Source organism: Eleginops maclovinus, chromosome 17 (genome assembly GCF_036324505.1).
Source record: "Eleginops maclovinus isolate JMC-PN-2008 ecotype Puerto Natales chromosome 17, JC_Emac_rtc_rv5, whole genome shotgun sequence".
Taxonomy (NCBI): Eukaryota; Metazoa; Chordata; class Actinopteri; order Perciformes; family Eleginopidae; genus Eleginops; species Eleginops maclovinus.
The window spans coordinates 7,816,599-7,834,412 of NC_086365.1; the positions used below are offsets into that span (position 1 = coordinate 7,816,599).

Sequence of the window (17,814 nt, forward strand, 5' to 3'; positions counted from 1 at the left end):
ATTCTTACTGAGCGGCATGAAAGACTGAGTGTGTTCCTCTGTAAAACAACACTGCCTTCATCTCCTTCATGGTGTTTGTGTGTGTGTGTGTGTGTGTGTGTGTGTGTGTGTGTGTGTGTGTGTGTGTGTGTGTGTGTGTGTGTGTGTGTGTGTGTGTGTGTGTGTGTGTGTGTGTGTTTGTGTGTGTGTGTGTGTTTGTTTCAGTTTGCAGAACAACTCAGTGTTCATCTCTGCACCCCTTTACAAAGCCTTCCTTCAGCGCTGCAGCCGCCTGTGTGTGTGTGTGTGTGTGTGTGTGTGTGTGTGTGTGTGTGTGTGTGTGTGTGTATGTGTGCGTGTGTGTGTGTGTGTGTGTGTGTGTGTGTGTGTGTGTGTGTGTGTGTGTGTGTGTGTGTGCGGTATGTGACAGAAAAAGGATAACATGAGGCAGAGAAGGAGGATGAAGAAGAAAGCGTCACATTTTCAGCATTTTTCCAGGTTAACATAAAAGACATATGCACAATTACACAATAGGTCTTACATATAGTGGTTACATTCAGAAGCTAAAATAACTTTTCACTTGTCGACATCTGAAGCTTTCTGAAAATAATGGATCAAACAGTGACCTCTGGTGGTTTGAAGTGAGTACTTAATTATTTAGTTTCGCTCAGAGCACTTACATTTTTCCACTTAATTTCTGAGAAAATGTGTGAAATATGTCAACTACAAAACAAAAAACAGTGTAAATACTAATAATTGTGAAAGATAAAATACATTATTGAGTGTGTTAAGGTACAGAAATAGTAAAGATAACAATAGGAGTTTAAATGTACAGTGAAGATTAGATGCATCATTAATGCCAGTAAAACAGATTAAAAACAAAACAATCAGACAATTTACTTTTCCTACACACTTGTTTTATGCCTTGCATGTAGACCTCAATTAAACACATCTCACAGCACCATGTATTATGGTTTTAAGTGGCTATAGAACTTTGCTTTTAAATGATGAAACAATCCTATTATATCCTAGCCAATCAGAAGAGTTGCTCTTTACGGCGCGCACCAATCAGAGAGCAGTGTGTGTTGATGGAGCAAGACAGCGTCGGTTTACCTGCTCAGTCAGTGTCGTTACCGGGACGAGCACCGCCACCTGTCCGGTAGATTGTATCGGCGTGAACTCCAAACTCAAACGATGGAAAGTAACGCCGGACCCCGTGCTTCGCCTCAAAGTGGAGGTTAACGTCACAAAGTTGTCACCAACTGCTTCCTGGTACCGTCATGGCTCGGACCGGCTCCGGTGCCCTCCTCTGGCGGCGGAACATGAAGCTGGACTCATTCCTGAAGCGCAACACGGAGCGGGCGGTGTACGAGCGGATCCGAGCCTACGAACCGTGCGTGGTGATCTCAGAGACCGTTAAAAAGGTGTATATGCACGTGGTGTTGAGCGACGAGCGTGTGTATCTTACCGAGTATCCACCACGCACGCTCACCGAAGCCTTTAACTTCAGGCGCGTGCGCCACATCGAGTTGGTGAGTTTAAAAATCATATCAAACTTTTTGTATTTTCAGTGAAAACTACAGCTACAGCGGTGACTAATCGCCTTAACTCTGTTTCATTTTCATTCAAAACCGAATTATTTGATATTTGAGATGTTAAACAAAGTGAAATGTCCCTTAAAATGTCCAGAACAAAATATAGCATATTTCTAACATTGATATTTGCAATTGTCATGGAGTTAGCTAATGGACTTTCAGTTAATTGGCCGTTCCAAAAATGACTAAGAAGAAATATAAATGATCAAAATAGTTATAATTTTCACATCCGTCAACTAAGTAACTATTTATCTTGAGTTATTTGTTGATCGATAAGTATATTGTGCAAGAAAGAGACGGTTTCAGCTCCCATTAGTTGTACTAAACATTTGAACATTTTCTAAATGGCATTAGGTAGAAGAGTAATCCAGAATATATGTATTGGTTGGATTAAGCAATAATCAAAATAGTGATTATCTGCAACTCAAACTGTGATTGGAGCTTCCAGTTTTCAAATTCAGCATAATACTATTAAGTAGTATTAGATTGTAAACTGAATATTCTGAGACTTTTTGGGGGGATTTTCAGAATGTTGTAGTCTAGTAAATGAAAAAAGAAAGCAGTAATTAAACAAATGATTTGTTGCATCTCTTACTATGACTAAAGCTAAATGAAACTATAGTCCATCATCTTCAGTAGGTATTTCAGGATCACATTTACCATCAGACACAAAAGCTGAAAACAATAATACCACTGTGTTGTCTTGGCTGGTAATGATCTAAATACATTAACTTACAGCCTTCTGTTGTATGATCCTAGTTAAAGTCTTAAGATGACGGATGTTTTGATTTACAGGTTTCAACTCACACTTTTTGTACTTGCTGAATTAATTTAAATGTGTTGCATTATTTTGTCAAGGCCTCATAGGTTAGTAATCCTGCCTTGGTTCTAAATGTCACCTGTGCTGGCTTAAATAAATTATAAAACCCTGTGCATCAAGATTCATTCATCAGCTTGGACTGGGAGTGATTTCATTAACTAACTGCAGCTATTGATATACATTTATAGTATTCAATTTGTGTTTAGTGCTGCAACCTATGACTATTTTCAATTAAAAACATCTTTCTTGTTATCTTTTAATGTCTTTATTTTCTTGGTTAACCAATAAAAGGTTTTGTGCACCACCAGAGACACCAGAGCTCAGGGTCTTTAAATTACCTGTTTTGTCGGAAAGATTAAAACCGACATACTTTAAAAACAATCAGTCAAGATCAAGCAATCCGCCGGATCAATGAAATGGCAAATCAGTTTTAGCTACAATCTTCTGGGACTGTAATTATAAATATATCCATGTATGTATATTCATTTGTTAATCGAATAAAAAGCATACATTCAAATAAATCTTTGTAAATGATTAAGACTTGATCAACATTGAAATGATTAATTTATAACGCATGTCCCGCACTTCGTACAACACGGATTGATGACCCTAAGAAATCTGTTTATACTTGACTAGATCTGTTACATGTGACCAGAGCATCCTTCCAGTATCACATTTATTATGTATAATGTCTTGCATAGCACTATAACATTGTTTAGGTGTTGTAGCTTTAAAACACCTTTAATTTCTCAATAATTAAACATATCAAAATGTGGATAAAGAACAAATAAAAACACTAAAAGAACAAGCGTTTTTTGTTAATCTGTTACAAATAAAAAACTTGAATGGCCCAGTCTAGAATATTACAAGAGGGTCAATACAGATTCAACCTTATAAATCTGTTATGTAACCCTACATAACACGAACTGTCCAAAATAGAAGCTGCGTCTGTGTTTAGTGGAGTAAGCCTGTCATTAACAACCTTATGTCATGTAAGTCAGAGGTCGAGGAGCTAAATTATTCCTCTGGTTTAACCCTGTCTGCATTACACTGTCAGTGTGTTGTGTGTGTTGAACTTATTTCACCTCACTGTCTGTAGTAACAAAGATAATAGGTTATATAAAATACAGTAACATTAAATCTTTCTAAATAAATAAATAAAACATGTCAAAAGTCTTTGTAAATGAATGTGAAAAAATACAAACAAATATGTAATATAAATACAATTGTAAATAAATAATTAAATGTAGACATTATTATTATAATCATTCTAAAGTCTTTAAATGTAAATGATTTTCGTAAGTGTGACTTTTCTAAAGTGTCTTTTTGTATTTTGAAAAGCACTATATACATAAAATGTAATATTAATAGAGTTGTTATATCATTATGAATATTATATTTAGATACATTTGATTTAACTATCTTATTATATATTTAACTAAATACTTCAGCACTGAAACTTTATACATCCTAAAATGTATAAAGTATAAAACTAATTAATCTGAAAAGATGGGCATGCATTCAACATTTGGAACACAGATCTTTATTTCCACTTGATCTCTGCAGGTCAACGACCTCCCAGACTTCCTCCGCGGGAAGGACCGGGAAAGCTGCCAGCACATCCGCATCACCTACATCACTGACAAGCCTGCATCGAGAGGCCGTGATTGGCTGAGGAGAGACAGGAGGGTGAGAGTTCCTCCTGCTGCCCCTGCCTCCCGCAGACCCAGCGAGTGTCCATCAATAACACACGCCTTAGAAGGTAAAGAGCCTCTTTAAATGCACAAACAACCCATTATCAGAGGCTAAACAATAGTTACAAATACCATGCAATGTGTGAAAGGACAGTGGAACATTTGTTGGTGTTTTGGCTTTGCATACCAGCACATTGGGTTCTCCTAATTGGGCTATGACAAGGTTTCAGCTTACAGGCCTCATTTTTTAAGGGTGCTTAGGCTCAGGAAGTAGAGCAGGTTACACACTAATCGCTGTAGTGATGCTTCAGTTTTTTTGCTCCTGTCTTCCATACTTTAAGTTCCCTGCACTCGACATTTCTCATAGCCAGTAGCTTACAGTACATGACTGCTGATTCTGAGTTTCAGTGAAATATTACAACATGCAGGGCACTATAGTAATTATATCATGTTTAAAGTTTAGGAATGTGTTTTTGTTCAGATTTTGTTAACGACTGTAAATATATTTCATTTATTCACCCACCTGTTTAATGAAGAGAGTGTGAGAGTGGCTAATATACGAGTTACAATAGCAGTGAAGCTCGTGTCTCTTCATTTTTGAATTATTTGTCTTTCTTATTTGACACCTTAAAGTATCGTTTTAACTCTCCTGTGTCTTGTGTTTCCCCGACAGGTTATCCTGCAGAGAGGTGAGTGTCACACAAACACACACACTCTGGTTTGTCAGATGATATACATGAATGGAAACTGAGACTAGCTGTGGTTTCTTTTTCTTTTGAACCGTCTAAGTTTCTATTACTTGCCTCCTGCAGGCTTTGGAAATGGTTCGTAAAGAAGCATAATTCCTTTTTAAATCTAGTTCATTCTCGCCAGCCTACACTGTACTCCAATCTTCTTTCCATCAACCACCATTTTCTCCTAACTTATTTAACACTTGTTTAGCACCCCACATGGTGTTCCTTTATGTGTTTTATTTAGCGTTTCCCTTCGGTCTATGCAAAGTTTATAGTACTGACTCTGTCTGGGAGTCACGGAGACAGACAAACTCTTCGAGCTATAACATTTTTACAGGTGTTTTTGTCAGCTGGACTACAAGAGAGAAAGAGGGTTAAACTTTAAGAGCTCAAATACCTGGATTTATATAGGTATGGTAAAAGGCTGGTGTTTGCACTCAAATGCCAATACATTGCACAAAAAGTCAAATCTCGTCTTCCTGTTTCGGCTGGGAAACATCTAAATAATGTGTAAAGTGAAAGCTGGCTCAGTTGCGATCCTCCTCAGAGTCTCAGGTAGTTCATGACTTATTTAATAAGAGGCATGTTCCACTTCAGTTTACTTGCCGCTCATTGTCGTTGTTCACTGAGGGATTTAAAGAAATACATCCAGGGCGAAAGTCTCATATTCAAATGTATTACCTTGTATCAGACACGTATACTTACAGAATATTTATTATTAATAATAATAATAATAATAATCATAAATAAAAATAAGATTTATTTAATGTTAAAAACTGATTTATTTTTTAATGTTTTTCCATTAAAGGAAAAATAGTTAACATTTGTGAAAAATCTGCACAATTAAGACGCCAAAACAACACATTTATGGAATTTTACAGGTAATTTGACTGACAATTGTTTTCATTAGCGTTAAATTTAGAGATCCTTTTTTAAAAATTTATAAATAAGTAAAAATCTGAATTCCAAGTTCACAGACGGAGCCCTGGTCTTCAAACCAATATGTCCAACCAATATTTGTAAGGTCTCATTTAGGAAAAGTATCTTGCAAAATTATGGGATTTAAAAATGTGTATCATTTGCAATATTTTCAGCCCATTTAGCTTTTTATATACATAACATTATCCTGGGCACTATCCGTCCTTGTCTTTAATTCCTCTGCGCTTTTGTGTTTGTGCGTCAGTCAGGAAACAGGAAGTGATTTACGCTTATTGAACACTGACTTGTTGCCGGGTTACAACTACTGACGTACAGATTTTCTGATGGTCTGTGTGTGTGTGTGATGTAAACTCAGGAAAGTGTAAATGGTGCTGTCTCATGCTCAACTGTCTCTCTGTTCGAGTGTAGTTCACCCCTGGGAGGTCATTAAACACACACACACGCACACGCACACGCACACGCACACACACACAGACCCAAAGGAGTGATGATGGAGCTTTGGAGGCATGAAAGCAGTTTACTGACTTTGAAATCATTACCTTCAAATTACTGAGCAGGCTGCTGGTGGGATGGCAGTGCAAATAGTCCCATGTTTACCACTTACAAATAAACTTCATCAGACCACTTGGGGTAAACTGTAGAGACAACTACATACGAATGAGATGACTTTACAAGCATTGAAGATAACAAACAAGGAGTAGCTGACCCCTTTTTGCATATGTCTTGTTACTTAACATGGCATTTAAAGTTCTCTTTGTTTTTAACTTGTTGATGTTTGTTTGTTGTCTGTTTCTTTATGTACATTGTTAAATAGATGTTTAACCTCAATGGGAAACGCTCGTTGTAAATAAATGTTAAAGTGTTGTAGAGTAGGTTGTGTGAGGTTAATAAGTTCTGTGTATGGTCAGTTTAGGACTGTAGAACCTGTAGAAATTAGTGCACATCATTTAGAGCTGTTAGCTAGATGCCCCTCAACCTACCGAATTCCAAACAGAAACCCAACAAATCCATCTCTTTCTTTAGCCTTGGATCCCACAATTTGTTTCCTGAACAGCATTGTCACAACAGCCCTGCAGTTGTGTAGCATTTTTTACAGGGAAAAGTAACACATTACCTTTACAATGTATTTATACTATTACACACATTCCAACTACGGTATATAGTTGTTTATTTTTTCTACTTTGGAATTTTCTAATTATGTGCAATTCCTTGTTTTTTATGCTGCTACTATAACGAAAAAACATCCAGATTTTAGATCTATGTATAATGAATATTACTTTAAGTAAAACACATGCTTTTCTATCCAGGTTCAGTCAAAATGTCTGCTGTGAAAAGTGCTGTAAGAAGTCAAAGTGAACCTCATCCATCTCTCTCCTCTCCATTAGGAGCCCCAGTGAAAGGGTGGCAGAGCATCCCGTGTTACCCCCGCCGCGTTCTGCCTCCTGTCCAAACCCCGAGACTTTGGGCCTCCTCAGGGTCCCTCACCCCCCGTCCACAGCCTCCTCCCTGTACTCCTCCACCTCCAATCACAGAGTGTTCCTCCCCGACACAGCCCAGGTACCTCCTGAAAACACGTTTTCTGCATTCACATTGGATCATTTAAGGATACAGAACATGATGTGTGTGTTGTGTGACGTTCAGGTACCGAGGAGGCTCCCTACGGTTTTGTCTCGCCTGTTGAGAAGAGACTGTGTGAGCGGCGGAGAGGAGAGGGAGGCCGAGCTGCATCTGTACGCCGTGTCACACACATCCAGACTCTACCTCCATCTGCAGAGCTCATGGAACAGCTTCATTATTGTGAGGGATCATTTAAAAGTGCCTCACCCATTTAGCATTGCACTCCCATTACATTAAGACTTAAGATGGACTGTAAAAAAAAAAGAAAAGAATCACATCTTTTGCTTTTTGATTGCACTTATTCTACCTACTTGGCAAAACTTGGTGCCTACATTACCCACAATGCATTTCACAGGTCTATTGAATGGTTTTCTATTTCAGTGGACTTTAAGGCAGAACTTTTTTCTGGAACTGTATGTACCTCTTGTTGTTTGTTTATGGTTCCTGTGTGTGTTTGTTTTCAGAGGTCCACCCTGTCATTAGACCCGTTCTACAGAAGGAGGTGCAGTACCTCATCTCCTGGAAAAATCCTTCCTGGCATCAGGTAACAACCTTTATTGATCCCCGTTGGGAAAGTCAGGCGTTATACAGTAACAGAATAAGAGAGAAAGCACAGAGTACACATGAGAATACACACAAGGGAAATAACAACACAATTATAATAAAATAAAAACAAAATAAGAATAACAGTATGAATAGAAATAACAAAAGTCTCTGTAACACAAATAAAATAGACTTTGAGCATTGCGTAAAAAACTTTGGTTAGATTTTGATTATCATTTCACTGCCTGGTTCTTTCACAGGTTGTCTTTTATTACATTAACTTTTAACTTAACAATTTTTCAAAGCGGATGACTTTAAAAAACATCACCGAGGTTTTGAGAAACTTGGATGAACATTTTTGTGTGTGTGTGTGTGTGTGTGTGTGTGTGTGTGTGTGTAGCTGGGAGCGGACTGCTCACCTGTTTGCTCAGCTGAGCTCAGAGCTGCTGCAGGAGGGGATCGGTGAGGAGAGTCTGTACCTGCTGCTGCAGGAGCTGAGCACCGCCGCTCACCGTAACATCGCTCTGCGCCAACTCTTCTGGAGGGTGAGAGCTCAAACAGTCACACCAACTGATCACAAGGCAACATAATATAGTACAATTGAATGTGTGCTAGGTGTCTCTAACTGGCTTTTTTCCTCGACCAAACTATTCATTGACAATTGACATGGGAAAAGAAATTGCTGCGGCCCGTACTTTAAGTATTGGGATTTATTTGCTCCTCTAATTGCCCTCCACTAGCTCAACATATCTCATTCGCATTTTCAAGATTAAAAAATCCTAATAAATACAAAGTGCACTGACTTGTGATTAAAGCTCTTTTTCCATATAATGTATTCAGAAAGCCAGAATAAACTTCAGTAAAGATTTATTTATGTCGCATGTTGTGTTTCAGTCCACTGAGCTGTGCGGGTTCCTGGTTCAATCTCTGGAAGAATCTCTGCACGGCGGTCAGAGCTTCCATGGAGTCTACACGGCAGATCAATTACTGTAAGAGTGTGTGTGTGATCTGAGGTTGTAAGCTGCTTTGATTTTACACAACACACTTATGGCTATTTAAGAATGCAGAAGGCTTAGTGTGTGTTCATATTCCTATATTTATCTCCCTGCTTCCTGTTTGTCAACTAAACGGAAACTAAATGTATTGATTGTATATATTTTAGCATGCATAAATATGTCCAGTAGCATCCTATAAGTAAAGCTGTGTGTTAATATAAGTCAATCTGCACAAATGAGTGGGGCTAAAGAGAAGATGTGTTGGTCCAGAGAGTAATAGCATATGTTATATGTGTACATGTTGAATCAGTGCTCTGACTCTAACACCAGCTCGATGTTCCTGCACAGACTCAGCACTCTGATCGTGCAGACGCTCGCCATCATGTTCAGAGAGACGGAGGTGGAGCCAGCCAGATTCAACCTGCTCTCCGCCAAAAAGTAAGCATCCTCCCTGTGCTCTGTATATTTCAATAGTATATAAATATCCAAATACATATTTATTCCGCTGTAAAGTCCTTTTTTAAAGTTTCTCTCTCCCTGCAGAGGTGCCATGGCCTCCAGAATGCTGCTTGCCTTGATTTGTGATGCAGAACTACATACGCAAAAGCAAAGATCTCTGGGACACTGTGAGGTCAGTGACTCTCTGCTCACATTTATATCATAAGTATTATTTATATAATCCGTTTTTAATGTAATACTTGTCCTTCTGCCAGCTTCAGGCCTTACTAGCGGAGTATCTGGACGCTGCCTGCACTCTGCTCTTCGAGCTGCTGCTTTTAGGCCATGAGGTGAGTTTTACCTGCAGGTCAACATGCATAAATAATGGTTGCTACCTCAATAGAGCTTTCACTTTTACTTTAGATATACTGTGCAAATTTGTCCACAGTATTCTCCTATGTTCCTATCACATTTTTCTTGTATAATGTTGAACCAGTTTGCCAGAGTAAATCCAAACTTTGTGTCAGCCGGTGACTAAACACGTTATTGTAACTTTTCTGCGTTTAAGGCCAGCAGATGTTCCCTCACTGAGAACTTCCTGTCTGTTGGCTGGATCCTCAGAGTCCTGCAGCCCCATCCTCACCTGGTAAACTTGCCAATCCTGTTTTACCTTCATTGGGTGTTTTTTACTGCTGGTTCTCTCCTTTACAAAAGTCAGCCTCTTACAACACCATTGTCGGATCAGTTTTGTCTCCTTATCTCTTTCTTATTAACAACAATAAATGTACAATACATCCAGGTTGAATCCTCACATTATAACCAGCATTTCCTTTTGCCTTCACTCGTTAACTTGACCAACATAGGTCATATCAGCGCAAAATAATAATAATTCCCTTTGTAAAAGTAGCTTTTACTAGTAGCTTAGTAAAATCGTTTTCATTTGGTTCCTACAACTTTGAGAGAGTAAGACATCTTCTCTTCAGTGGATAGTGTCAACTTCAAAGAGGTGTTTTCAAATTCCTCTACTAAAGGGGGAGATGTCTGGGCACTTCCCTCAGATTTGAGATTTAAACGTAACCTGGGCAAAGTCAAATCAGGAATTTCACAAATTTGAAAGCCGAACGGCCACACAGGGAACTGCAAACACAACCACATTTTGTATCAACAGAGTCCTTATCTTAATCAAAGTCTGGCTGATAATATATAAAACACAGAAACTGTGTGAGAGAAAAAAGAGACAGATTACACAGTAGTGACACTTCAAGTCTAAAAGAGCTGTGGTGCATTTCAAACCTGAAATGAAAGTGGTTGTTGTGACTCACTCCTCTCCTTGCCTCCCTGCAGATGTCCTTTGTCAGTCACCAGGCCCAGCAGGTGGTTGTGGTTCTGTCTGACCTGCAGGACTCCCTCCTCCCTCCCTCTCAGTCTGTGCTGCTCTTCCAGCGCTGTCGCCTCCTGCTGGCCTGCCTGCAGTACAACAACATGCTCGCTCAGCACCTCAGGTCTCACTTCAGAGAGGAGTTCAGGTCTGTGCTCAAAATTCATGGTGGTAAAGGAAGACTGAATTTAAGAAGTAAAATAAATGTACCACAAATGAACCCTAATCGTCCCAGTGTTTAATTTCAGTAACTTTTCTAAAAACTTGAGTAGAGTCTGTCAAATTGCACAAGTTGTATCAGGTTGAAGACCTTAAGGATGCAAGTTCAATTATCTGTTCATTTCCTGCCTGCAGGTACTTTGTGAAGCTGTCCTGTGTTGAGATGAAGCTTCCCCCTCACTACCCGATCAGCCCCCCCACCCTGCGGCTGGTTGAGCAGATCCTCACTCTGCTCAAGTGATCGCACAAACACACGAGTGCACTTAAACCTGGAAACAGCTGTGACAGCGTGTGCCTTTACCTCAGTGTGAGTGAGTTTAAGCTCCTGATGCATGAATCATCTCTGCTGCTATTACAGAGGAAACTAAAGATCGCAGCAAACATAATATGACTTCTTTCCACCACATTTAAATGTTCCTATGATGCTGTGAAGCAAAAAACCTAATCTGGAATTCATGAGTGTTAGCAGTGCTATAAGCTAAATGCTAACACAGTAATGTTTAGCCGGTGTTTACAGTCTTCACCATCTTCGTTATAATAGCGTGAAAAGATATGAAAACAAACATTCCTGATGTTTGTTTGGATTCTGCCTATGTGTATAATTGAACATCTAGATGTGTCTGATGTCATACCTGTAAATCTGCAAAGTGTTTTGGTGATACGCACTCTAAATAAAGTGAAGTTATAGATAAAGTCTTTGAAATCTGTTATAAATGATAGCTGAACCTGAGATCACTCGATATTGTTTCAGTTGAGATCAGAATAAAAAGTATTAAACTTGCATAGATTTTAAGATGTTTTCGATGGATGAGTTGTAAAACTTTTCTTCGTTCAACTGGAAAGGGTTACCAGCTTTTTGTTTTTTAGCTTGCAACACAACTCCATACGCTAAGGATGTATGTCGGCAATTCAAAATAATTCAAGTTCACATTCACGGTAGATTAATTTGCATTGAACGCTGCTTTTTCACGGTCACCCTCAGTGTTTTCTGTCGTCCATCAGAAAATATACTTTCACTTTGAATATAAGGCTGTATTTACCTTTGAAAAAAGACAACTGAAACTTTTTGGAAGATTAATTTAATTCATTGAACAAAATAAAGCTGATTTAAAATAGTACATAATATACAATCTTTTTATGTAATATCAAATGTACAATTTATAATAACATACATTTTCTGACTAACATTCACAACATTTTATATATATATATATATATATGCATTTACATTATGGCACATATAACCCAACCTTACATTTTAAGGCACAATTTAATCAAAAGAAACAACCTCGTGATAATTTAAGGGAAAAACATTTGTTCTGTTCTTCGATCCATCAGAAGAACTGGTCAACACATTGAAGAACATGAGGTCACAAGGTCATTTTAAAAGGTAGTAAACACGACCTTATCACACAGAACGAAGGTTTCTGGGAATGATTTGTGTAAGCCTTCACAACTTTGCTCTGGGGTTGGAGCTGGAGTACAGATTCTGCTGCAGAAAAGCTAAGATCTTTTTCCAGGAGTCTTCCTGAGCATCTGAATGGGGTTTGGTTGTTCCTCCCCACAGCAAAATCACGGTGTCTGTGAGATTCGGAATCGGAGGATTAACACCAGGGTATTTTTAAATAGGAATAGTTTATCTATTTGCACTCGGATGAAAATAGCTACATTGCATGCATTCAGCTATTTAACCCAACCTCTAATGTCATTACTAACTAACAGTTAAACATGTGTCTCTGCAATGAGTTATACAACCGGGGTGTAAGTGGCCAATGTGACCGTATACAGTACACACCGCAGTGTTGAATATTTTCACCCACGTGCAAATAGCTTTGTTCACTATAGTCAACAACATTTTTTACTGTCGTAGTGATGTAGCGTGGGATCCTGGGAGTTTGTCATTGCAGCTTTCACTGCCTGAGTTTCATGTGGGACCCTGAATGAGCAGAACTCACCTTTCTGTCCAGCCTTTTTGAACTTTGTAGCTCTGAAGTGAGGAGAGTAGGGCGGCTCAATCAAATGTCCAGCATCCGGGTACTCGAGTCTCGTCAGCAGGTGCTCGTTTCCTGCTGCACGCATCATCTGTGTAAGCTGAGGATCGGATAACAACATCGCAGTGTTAGTGCTGCAAAGCTGAACTACAATACATTGCTGGCTTAAACTTGTAAGAATTAAATCATTATTTATCCCGGGGGTAATTAGGTTTTGTTACTTTTTTAAATTTTAGAATAAAAATAGTCGAAATAAAAATGTTCAATTAAAGATATAATAAAATCGAATAACAAAATGTATATAATTATAAACATAAGAAGTGAAAGAAAAAAGTGTGCGCATAGAACAATATATAACAACATTTAATATTTACAAATGTTTGTATTACTTTACTATAATAATACATTTTATTTAAAGAGTGTAAAAGATAGGTGTGTGTGTGTGTTCTCACATCCTCTGCAGACTCCACCGTGGGCCAGTTTTGATCATCAATGCCGTTCACCAACAACATTGGACAATTTATTTTCCCCACCTCAAAGAGAATACACAAAGAATAACTTCAATATGCATTCGTCAGAATAAAGCAACAGCAATCAATAAATAAAGCAAGAGTAGTGCAGGGCAACTAAAACCAGGAAATGAGTTAGAATCTTAGCACTGTGCCTTGTCTCAAAGTCAACGTTTTGTTTTTCGATTAGTTTTGTTAGAGGACTAAAATCAATTCTGTGGTAAATAGAAAATGAGGAGATTTTTATTGTTCTACGACATAAAATGTGTCAGTAAATACCCCACTAGTGATTTATATATAAAGATAAAGCTTCTTTGTGTTTTCAAAACAGCGTTTGCAAACAAGTGCCTAAGGGACTTTTCTAAATGCCACCCGGCTTAACATTAGACCCCTTTAGCTTAGCAGTTGTGACCTGGTGACTAAGATGTAGTTAGTTTATAGCCTAAAGTTAAGCAAATTCTGTAGGTTGCATTGAGGCTTCAAAATGTTTAAAAATGCTAACTGTGGAGATGATCTTGCTGAACAAAATATGTACGAAAATACATGTTTACATTGCAGCTTCATAAATAACTTCGACACAAACATTTTAAGAATGTAGGATAATAAAAAGCCTGTTATCTGTTAAAGGTGTGTTATCCTATCCTAGTTATTAGTACAATTACTTACGTCCACTTTCTGTGAGATATCATCGGTAATCGGTAGGCCCATATCTCGCCAAATCTCATGGTTGTTCTCATCCATGCGCACCTTGTGTGAGTTCCTGACATTACAAATAATCGTTCCCATCAGTCCAGCTTTAACACTTTATGTACTGTAGTTCTGTTACTGACAAAATAACAGAGTACTTACTTGAACAACTCATTTCCGAGGTCCCCCCACGTGCAAATATGTGGCTGCCACTAATGCAAACACAGCAACGAGGCTGGAACAAAACACAAAGGGAGTTCTCACTGTTTATCAGGGCCACTTTCAGCCCTCTGTGGCACATGGTTTTTTTAAAGTTATTTTTTGGGGGCTTTTTGCTTTTAATCGGATAGGACAAGGGAGAGTGACAGGGAGGTGGGAGAAAGAGTCGGGGTGGGATCCGGAAAGGACCACGGGTCGGGAATCGAACCCGGGTCGCCGGCGTATGTTGCAGGTGCCCCAGCCAGTTGCCCCACGGCTGGGGCCCTGTGGCACATAGTTTAACAGCCTATAGTTTATTTTTAGTTATTTTGTTCTATTGTTACTACATTTGTCACTTGCCTTGATGAGTTTGCTCCAAGCTGCCAAGGTGAAGGTCACAATCGAGCCGAGAGAGAGTCCAAAAATTCCAACTCTGTCCGATATCACTTGAGGATGGTCCTTTATGATATTAAACGCTGTCTGTGTGGATGATAGAATGAAAACCAGAACGTTTGATGCTAGTCTTTGAGACACATGAAGCCTGAATATAGAATTTTAATAGAATATTATAACCAAGACAAACCTCGAAATAGTTGAACTGTAAGCCTGCTGAGTTTATCTCACTAGGGTCAAAATACATCAGCGCCATAGAAGCATAACCGTGAGACGCCAGCAAGGCCGCACGATATTCCAGCAGCCCCCCGCCTCCCCCCCACATATCCAGCAGGCCAGGGAAGGGGCCTGGCCCTGAGGCGGGCACAGACATAATAAAACCAATCACTTTTTATGCTATAATCTAACCAAAAGCAGGAGGAGTTTTTTTTAGGTGACGCAGGTGTACCTACCGTGGGGTATGAATAGAGTCCCTCTCACTCCTTTCTCTTTGATTTCGATCCTCCGAACCCCCGGAGCCATATACCATCTCTCTGTGAGTGCAGAGGCCAGAGGAGCCTGCTCCCTGAAGCCCCCACCAACATGTCCGCTGTACACCGAGATGTTGACTAGCTGAGGGATGCACACGTTCAGCTTTCTCAACCTGGCAGGTAAAAAGATTTGGATTTAGTTCAGTTAATATTAACTCCATTCAGAAAACAAGTGTTAAAAGATTGTTTGCTTGCAGTCCTGACCTGAAAAAGCAGGAATAAAATAAAATAAAACATTTACTGGCTAATGATTAGCTTCAGTCCCTCTGCAAGTGTATTACCTGAGGCCTTCACGGCTGCCTGGGACAGGACGCATACTCCACAACAATCCCATAGCTTCTTTCCCTGTGTAGGTTCCCCCACAACTCAAATCATCTGCAACTAAAAACCACATTCAAATATCAAAACAGCAAAATATCAGACAAGCAAATCAGCTGTAAAAAAAAAAAAGCACAGGTAGAGCTGATGTTGAACTTACAAAGTAAAATAAAATAAATAAATAAAAAGCTCATACTATTTAACAAAGCCAAAATGTTTTAAAATGAAAAGCTAAAAATGTCTCTGGTGAGGATAACCATGTTAACATTATTTTGACGAGATAAAAAATAGGATATCTCACCAGACACTGTGCCTCTGTGATCACTGACGTAGTGCCCGTAGGCCTCCCAGTAGTCCTTGTCCTCAGATTGGTGGAGGGAGTGAAGGGTCACTGGAGATCCTGGTGGCAGATTCACCACTAGCACTTTGAACGCCTCATCCACCAGAGCCCGAGAGGGGTGCACAGAGAGAACCGGGGGGCCAGTGTGAGACATGGTGGAGAATCCTCTGTGAATCCACGGCTCCAGATGTTTTGTGTAATGGCTTAACCTGGTTAGGTCGGAGTTTGAAGAAGTACATTTAATCAAGTACAATTAAGAGGTTCCTATACTTTGCTTGAATATTTCCATTTTACGTTACTTCTTACTTCTATTCCACTTCATTTATAGTAAAGTTATAGTCATAATTATTGCATTAATACCGATAAAATAGCCCAAAAGTAATCCAAGTTAAAAAGGTCTTCAAAATTATATTAAGTTTAAGGGTAGGCTACTTATAGCTCTTTTATTTCAGTATATTATCACTTTCTGAAAATATTTTACTTTTTACTCCACTAAATGTATCTGATAACTTTAATTACTAAGTAATAATACAAAATACCGATAAACAAATAAATAATGATACATAATTATAGGTATAGCCATTCAGCACAATACGTGTTTTACATATATATACTAATGCCAACACTTTGGCTGTATAAAGGCTTTGTGATGCATAACTTTTACTTGTAAACGAGTTTCTACTTTTACTTACTTCGTACACCACTGATTACAAGTAATAACAACTGTATGCTCACGTTTTCATTCATATAAATGCTCTGTCAAAACTACTTGGACACTCTATCCAGGAAGCAGTACCAACCTGAGGCATTTAAGACCAGATACTTGCGGTTGTCTTGTAGTACAATACACACTGCTCAGTATACGTCGCGAAATGCGGGACCGCTTAATCAGATTCATCTTTAGCAGGTGAAAAAACTCTTTAACAAAGTTTTAACTAAGCGTGAAGGCACCACGAGTTAGCTCTCGATCACATAGCCTCAGTTAACCAGTTTCAGTTCAACATGTTAACGCTGAAATTAATTATTTAAATAACCATATTCCGCACAGAAATGGTGCAACCCCTTCCCCTTCTACAAAAATACAGTGTTTTTCATTTTGACGCAACATCTGCAAATTCAATGCATATATCCGCTGTTAGCTCCGTAGTAAACCTCAGCTTTAGCTTACCTTTCAAGAAGAAATAAGTGCCCACCCCGACCCTTGGAACTCCTTATATCACTAAGCACTGGGATTAAGTTCAGTGAAGCCAAGGACAAGCCGTGAAAAGCCAATAAATGAAACCCTTCTTGATAAGAATACCTTTCAAAGTTAAACCAAAATACTCAAGTTGTGTTCAAGTTGTGTATGCGTTGCGTTCAAGTTGTGTATGTGTAAATGAGAACCAATAAATGTGTTCATTAATCATCATATCTTTGCATTGATTTAACTAATTTGTCAATAATGTATTTATTCTTCATCCGTTACAAAATAGTAACAGAGTATAGTTTTGTAGTTATTGATTCAATAAACATTTAATTTATTAAAAACTGTGATTTTGTGTGTATACATTTTCAGGTTAATGTACACAAGTCCAAAACTTTAAAGCAGCCTTCCAATTATGAGAACAGCTTTGTTTTAGTGTTTTATAATAATTAAAAGATACAACAATAATATGATGTTAATACCAAATATGACCTTATGGCTTAACAGGACATGGCAACAAAACAAATTAGAATACTTTAATACAAAATAAACTTGAACTCAAAGGTTACAATAGGCAACATGTTAACAACTTAAAGTAAATTACAAAAATATTAATTTGATCTTATCCGATTGAATCAACCAAATACGACTTAGAAATAGTCAGACTAATGCTGAGTTCATACATGTGATACTTTATATTCTTATGTGCAACAT

At 38.5% G+C, this 17,814-nt stretch overlaps 1 protein-coding gene and 1 pseudogene across 1 annotated transcript; one reads left to right on the forward strand and one right to left on the reverse strand.

Annotated features, from left to right (window-relative positions):
* Positions 1-1,084: 1,084 nt before the first annotated feature.
* Positions 1,085-11,732, forward strand: c17h12orf56 (chromosome 17 C12orf56 homolog). Its single transcript, XM_063905323.1, has 14 exons — positions 1,085-1,511; positions 3,961-4,156; positions 4,762-4,777; positions 7,147-7,318; positions 7,403-7,558; positions 7,843-7,922; positions 8,322-8,466; positions 8,816-8,910; positions 9,265-9,354; positions 9,460-9,547; positions 9,630-9,704; positions 9,923-10,000; positions 10,699-10,880; positions 11,087-11,732. Exons 1-14 carry the CDS (start codon positions 1,260-1,262, stop codon positions 11,190-11,192), a joined length of 1,731 nt encoding a protein of 576 aa, XP_063761393.1. The 5' UTR covers positions 1,085-1,259; the 3' UTR covers positions 11,193-11,732.
* Positions 11,733-12,034: 302 nt separating this feature from the next.
* LOC134879060 (peroxisomal succinyl-coenzyme A thioesterase-like) lies at positions 12,035-16,944 on the reverse strand (annotated as a pseudogene).
* Positions 16,945-17,814: the final 870 nt, after the last annotated feature.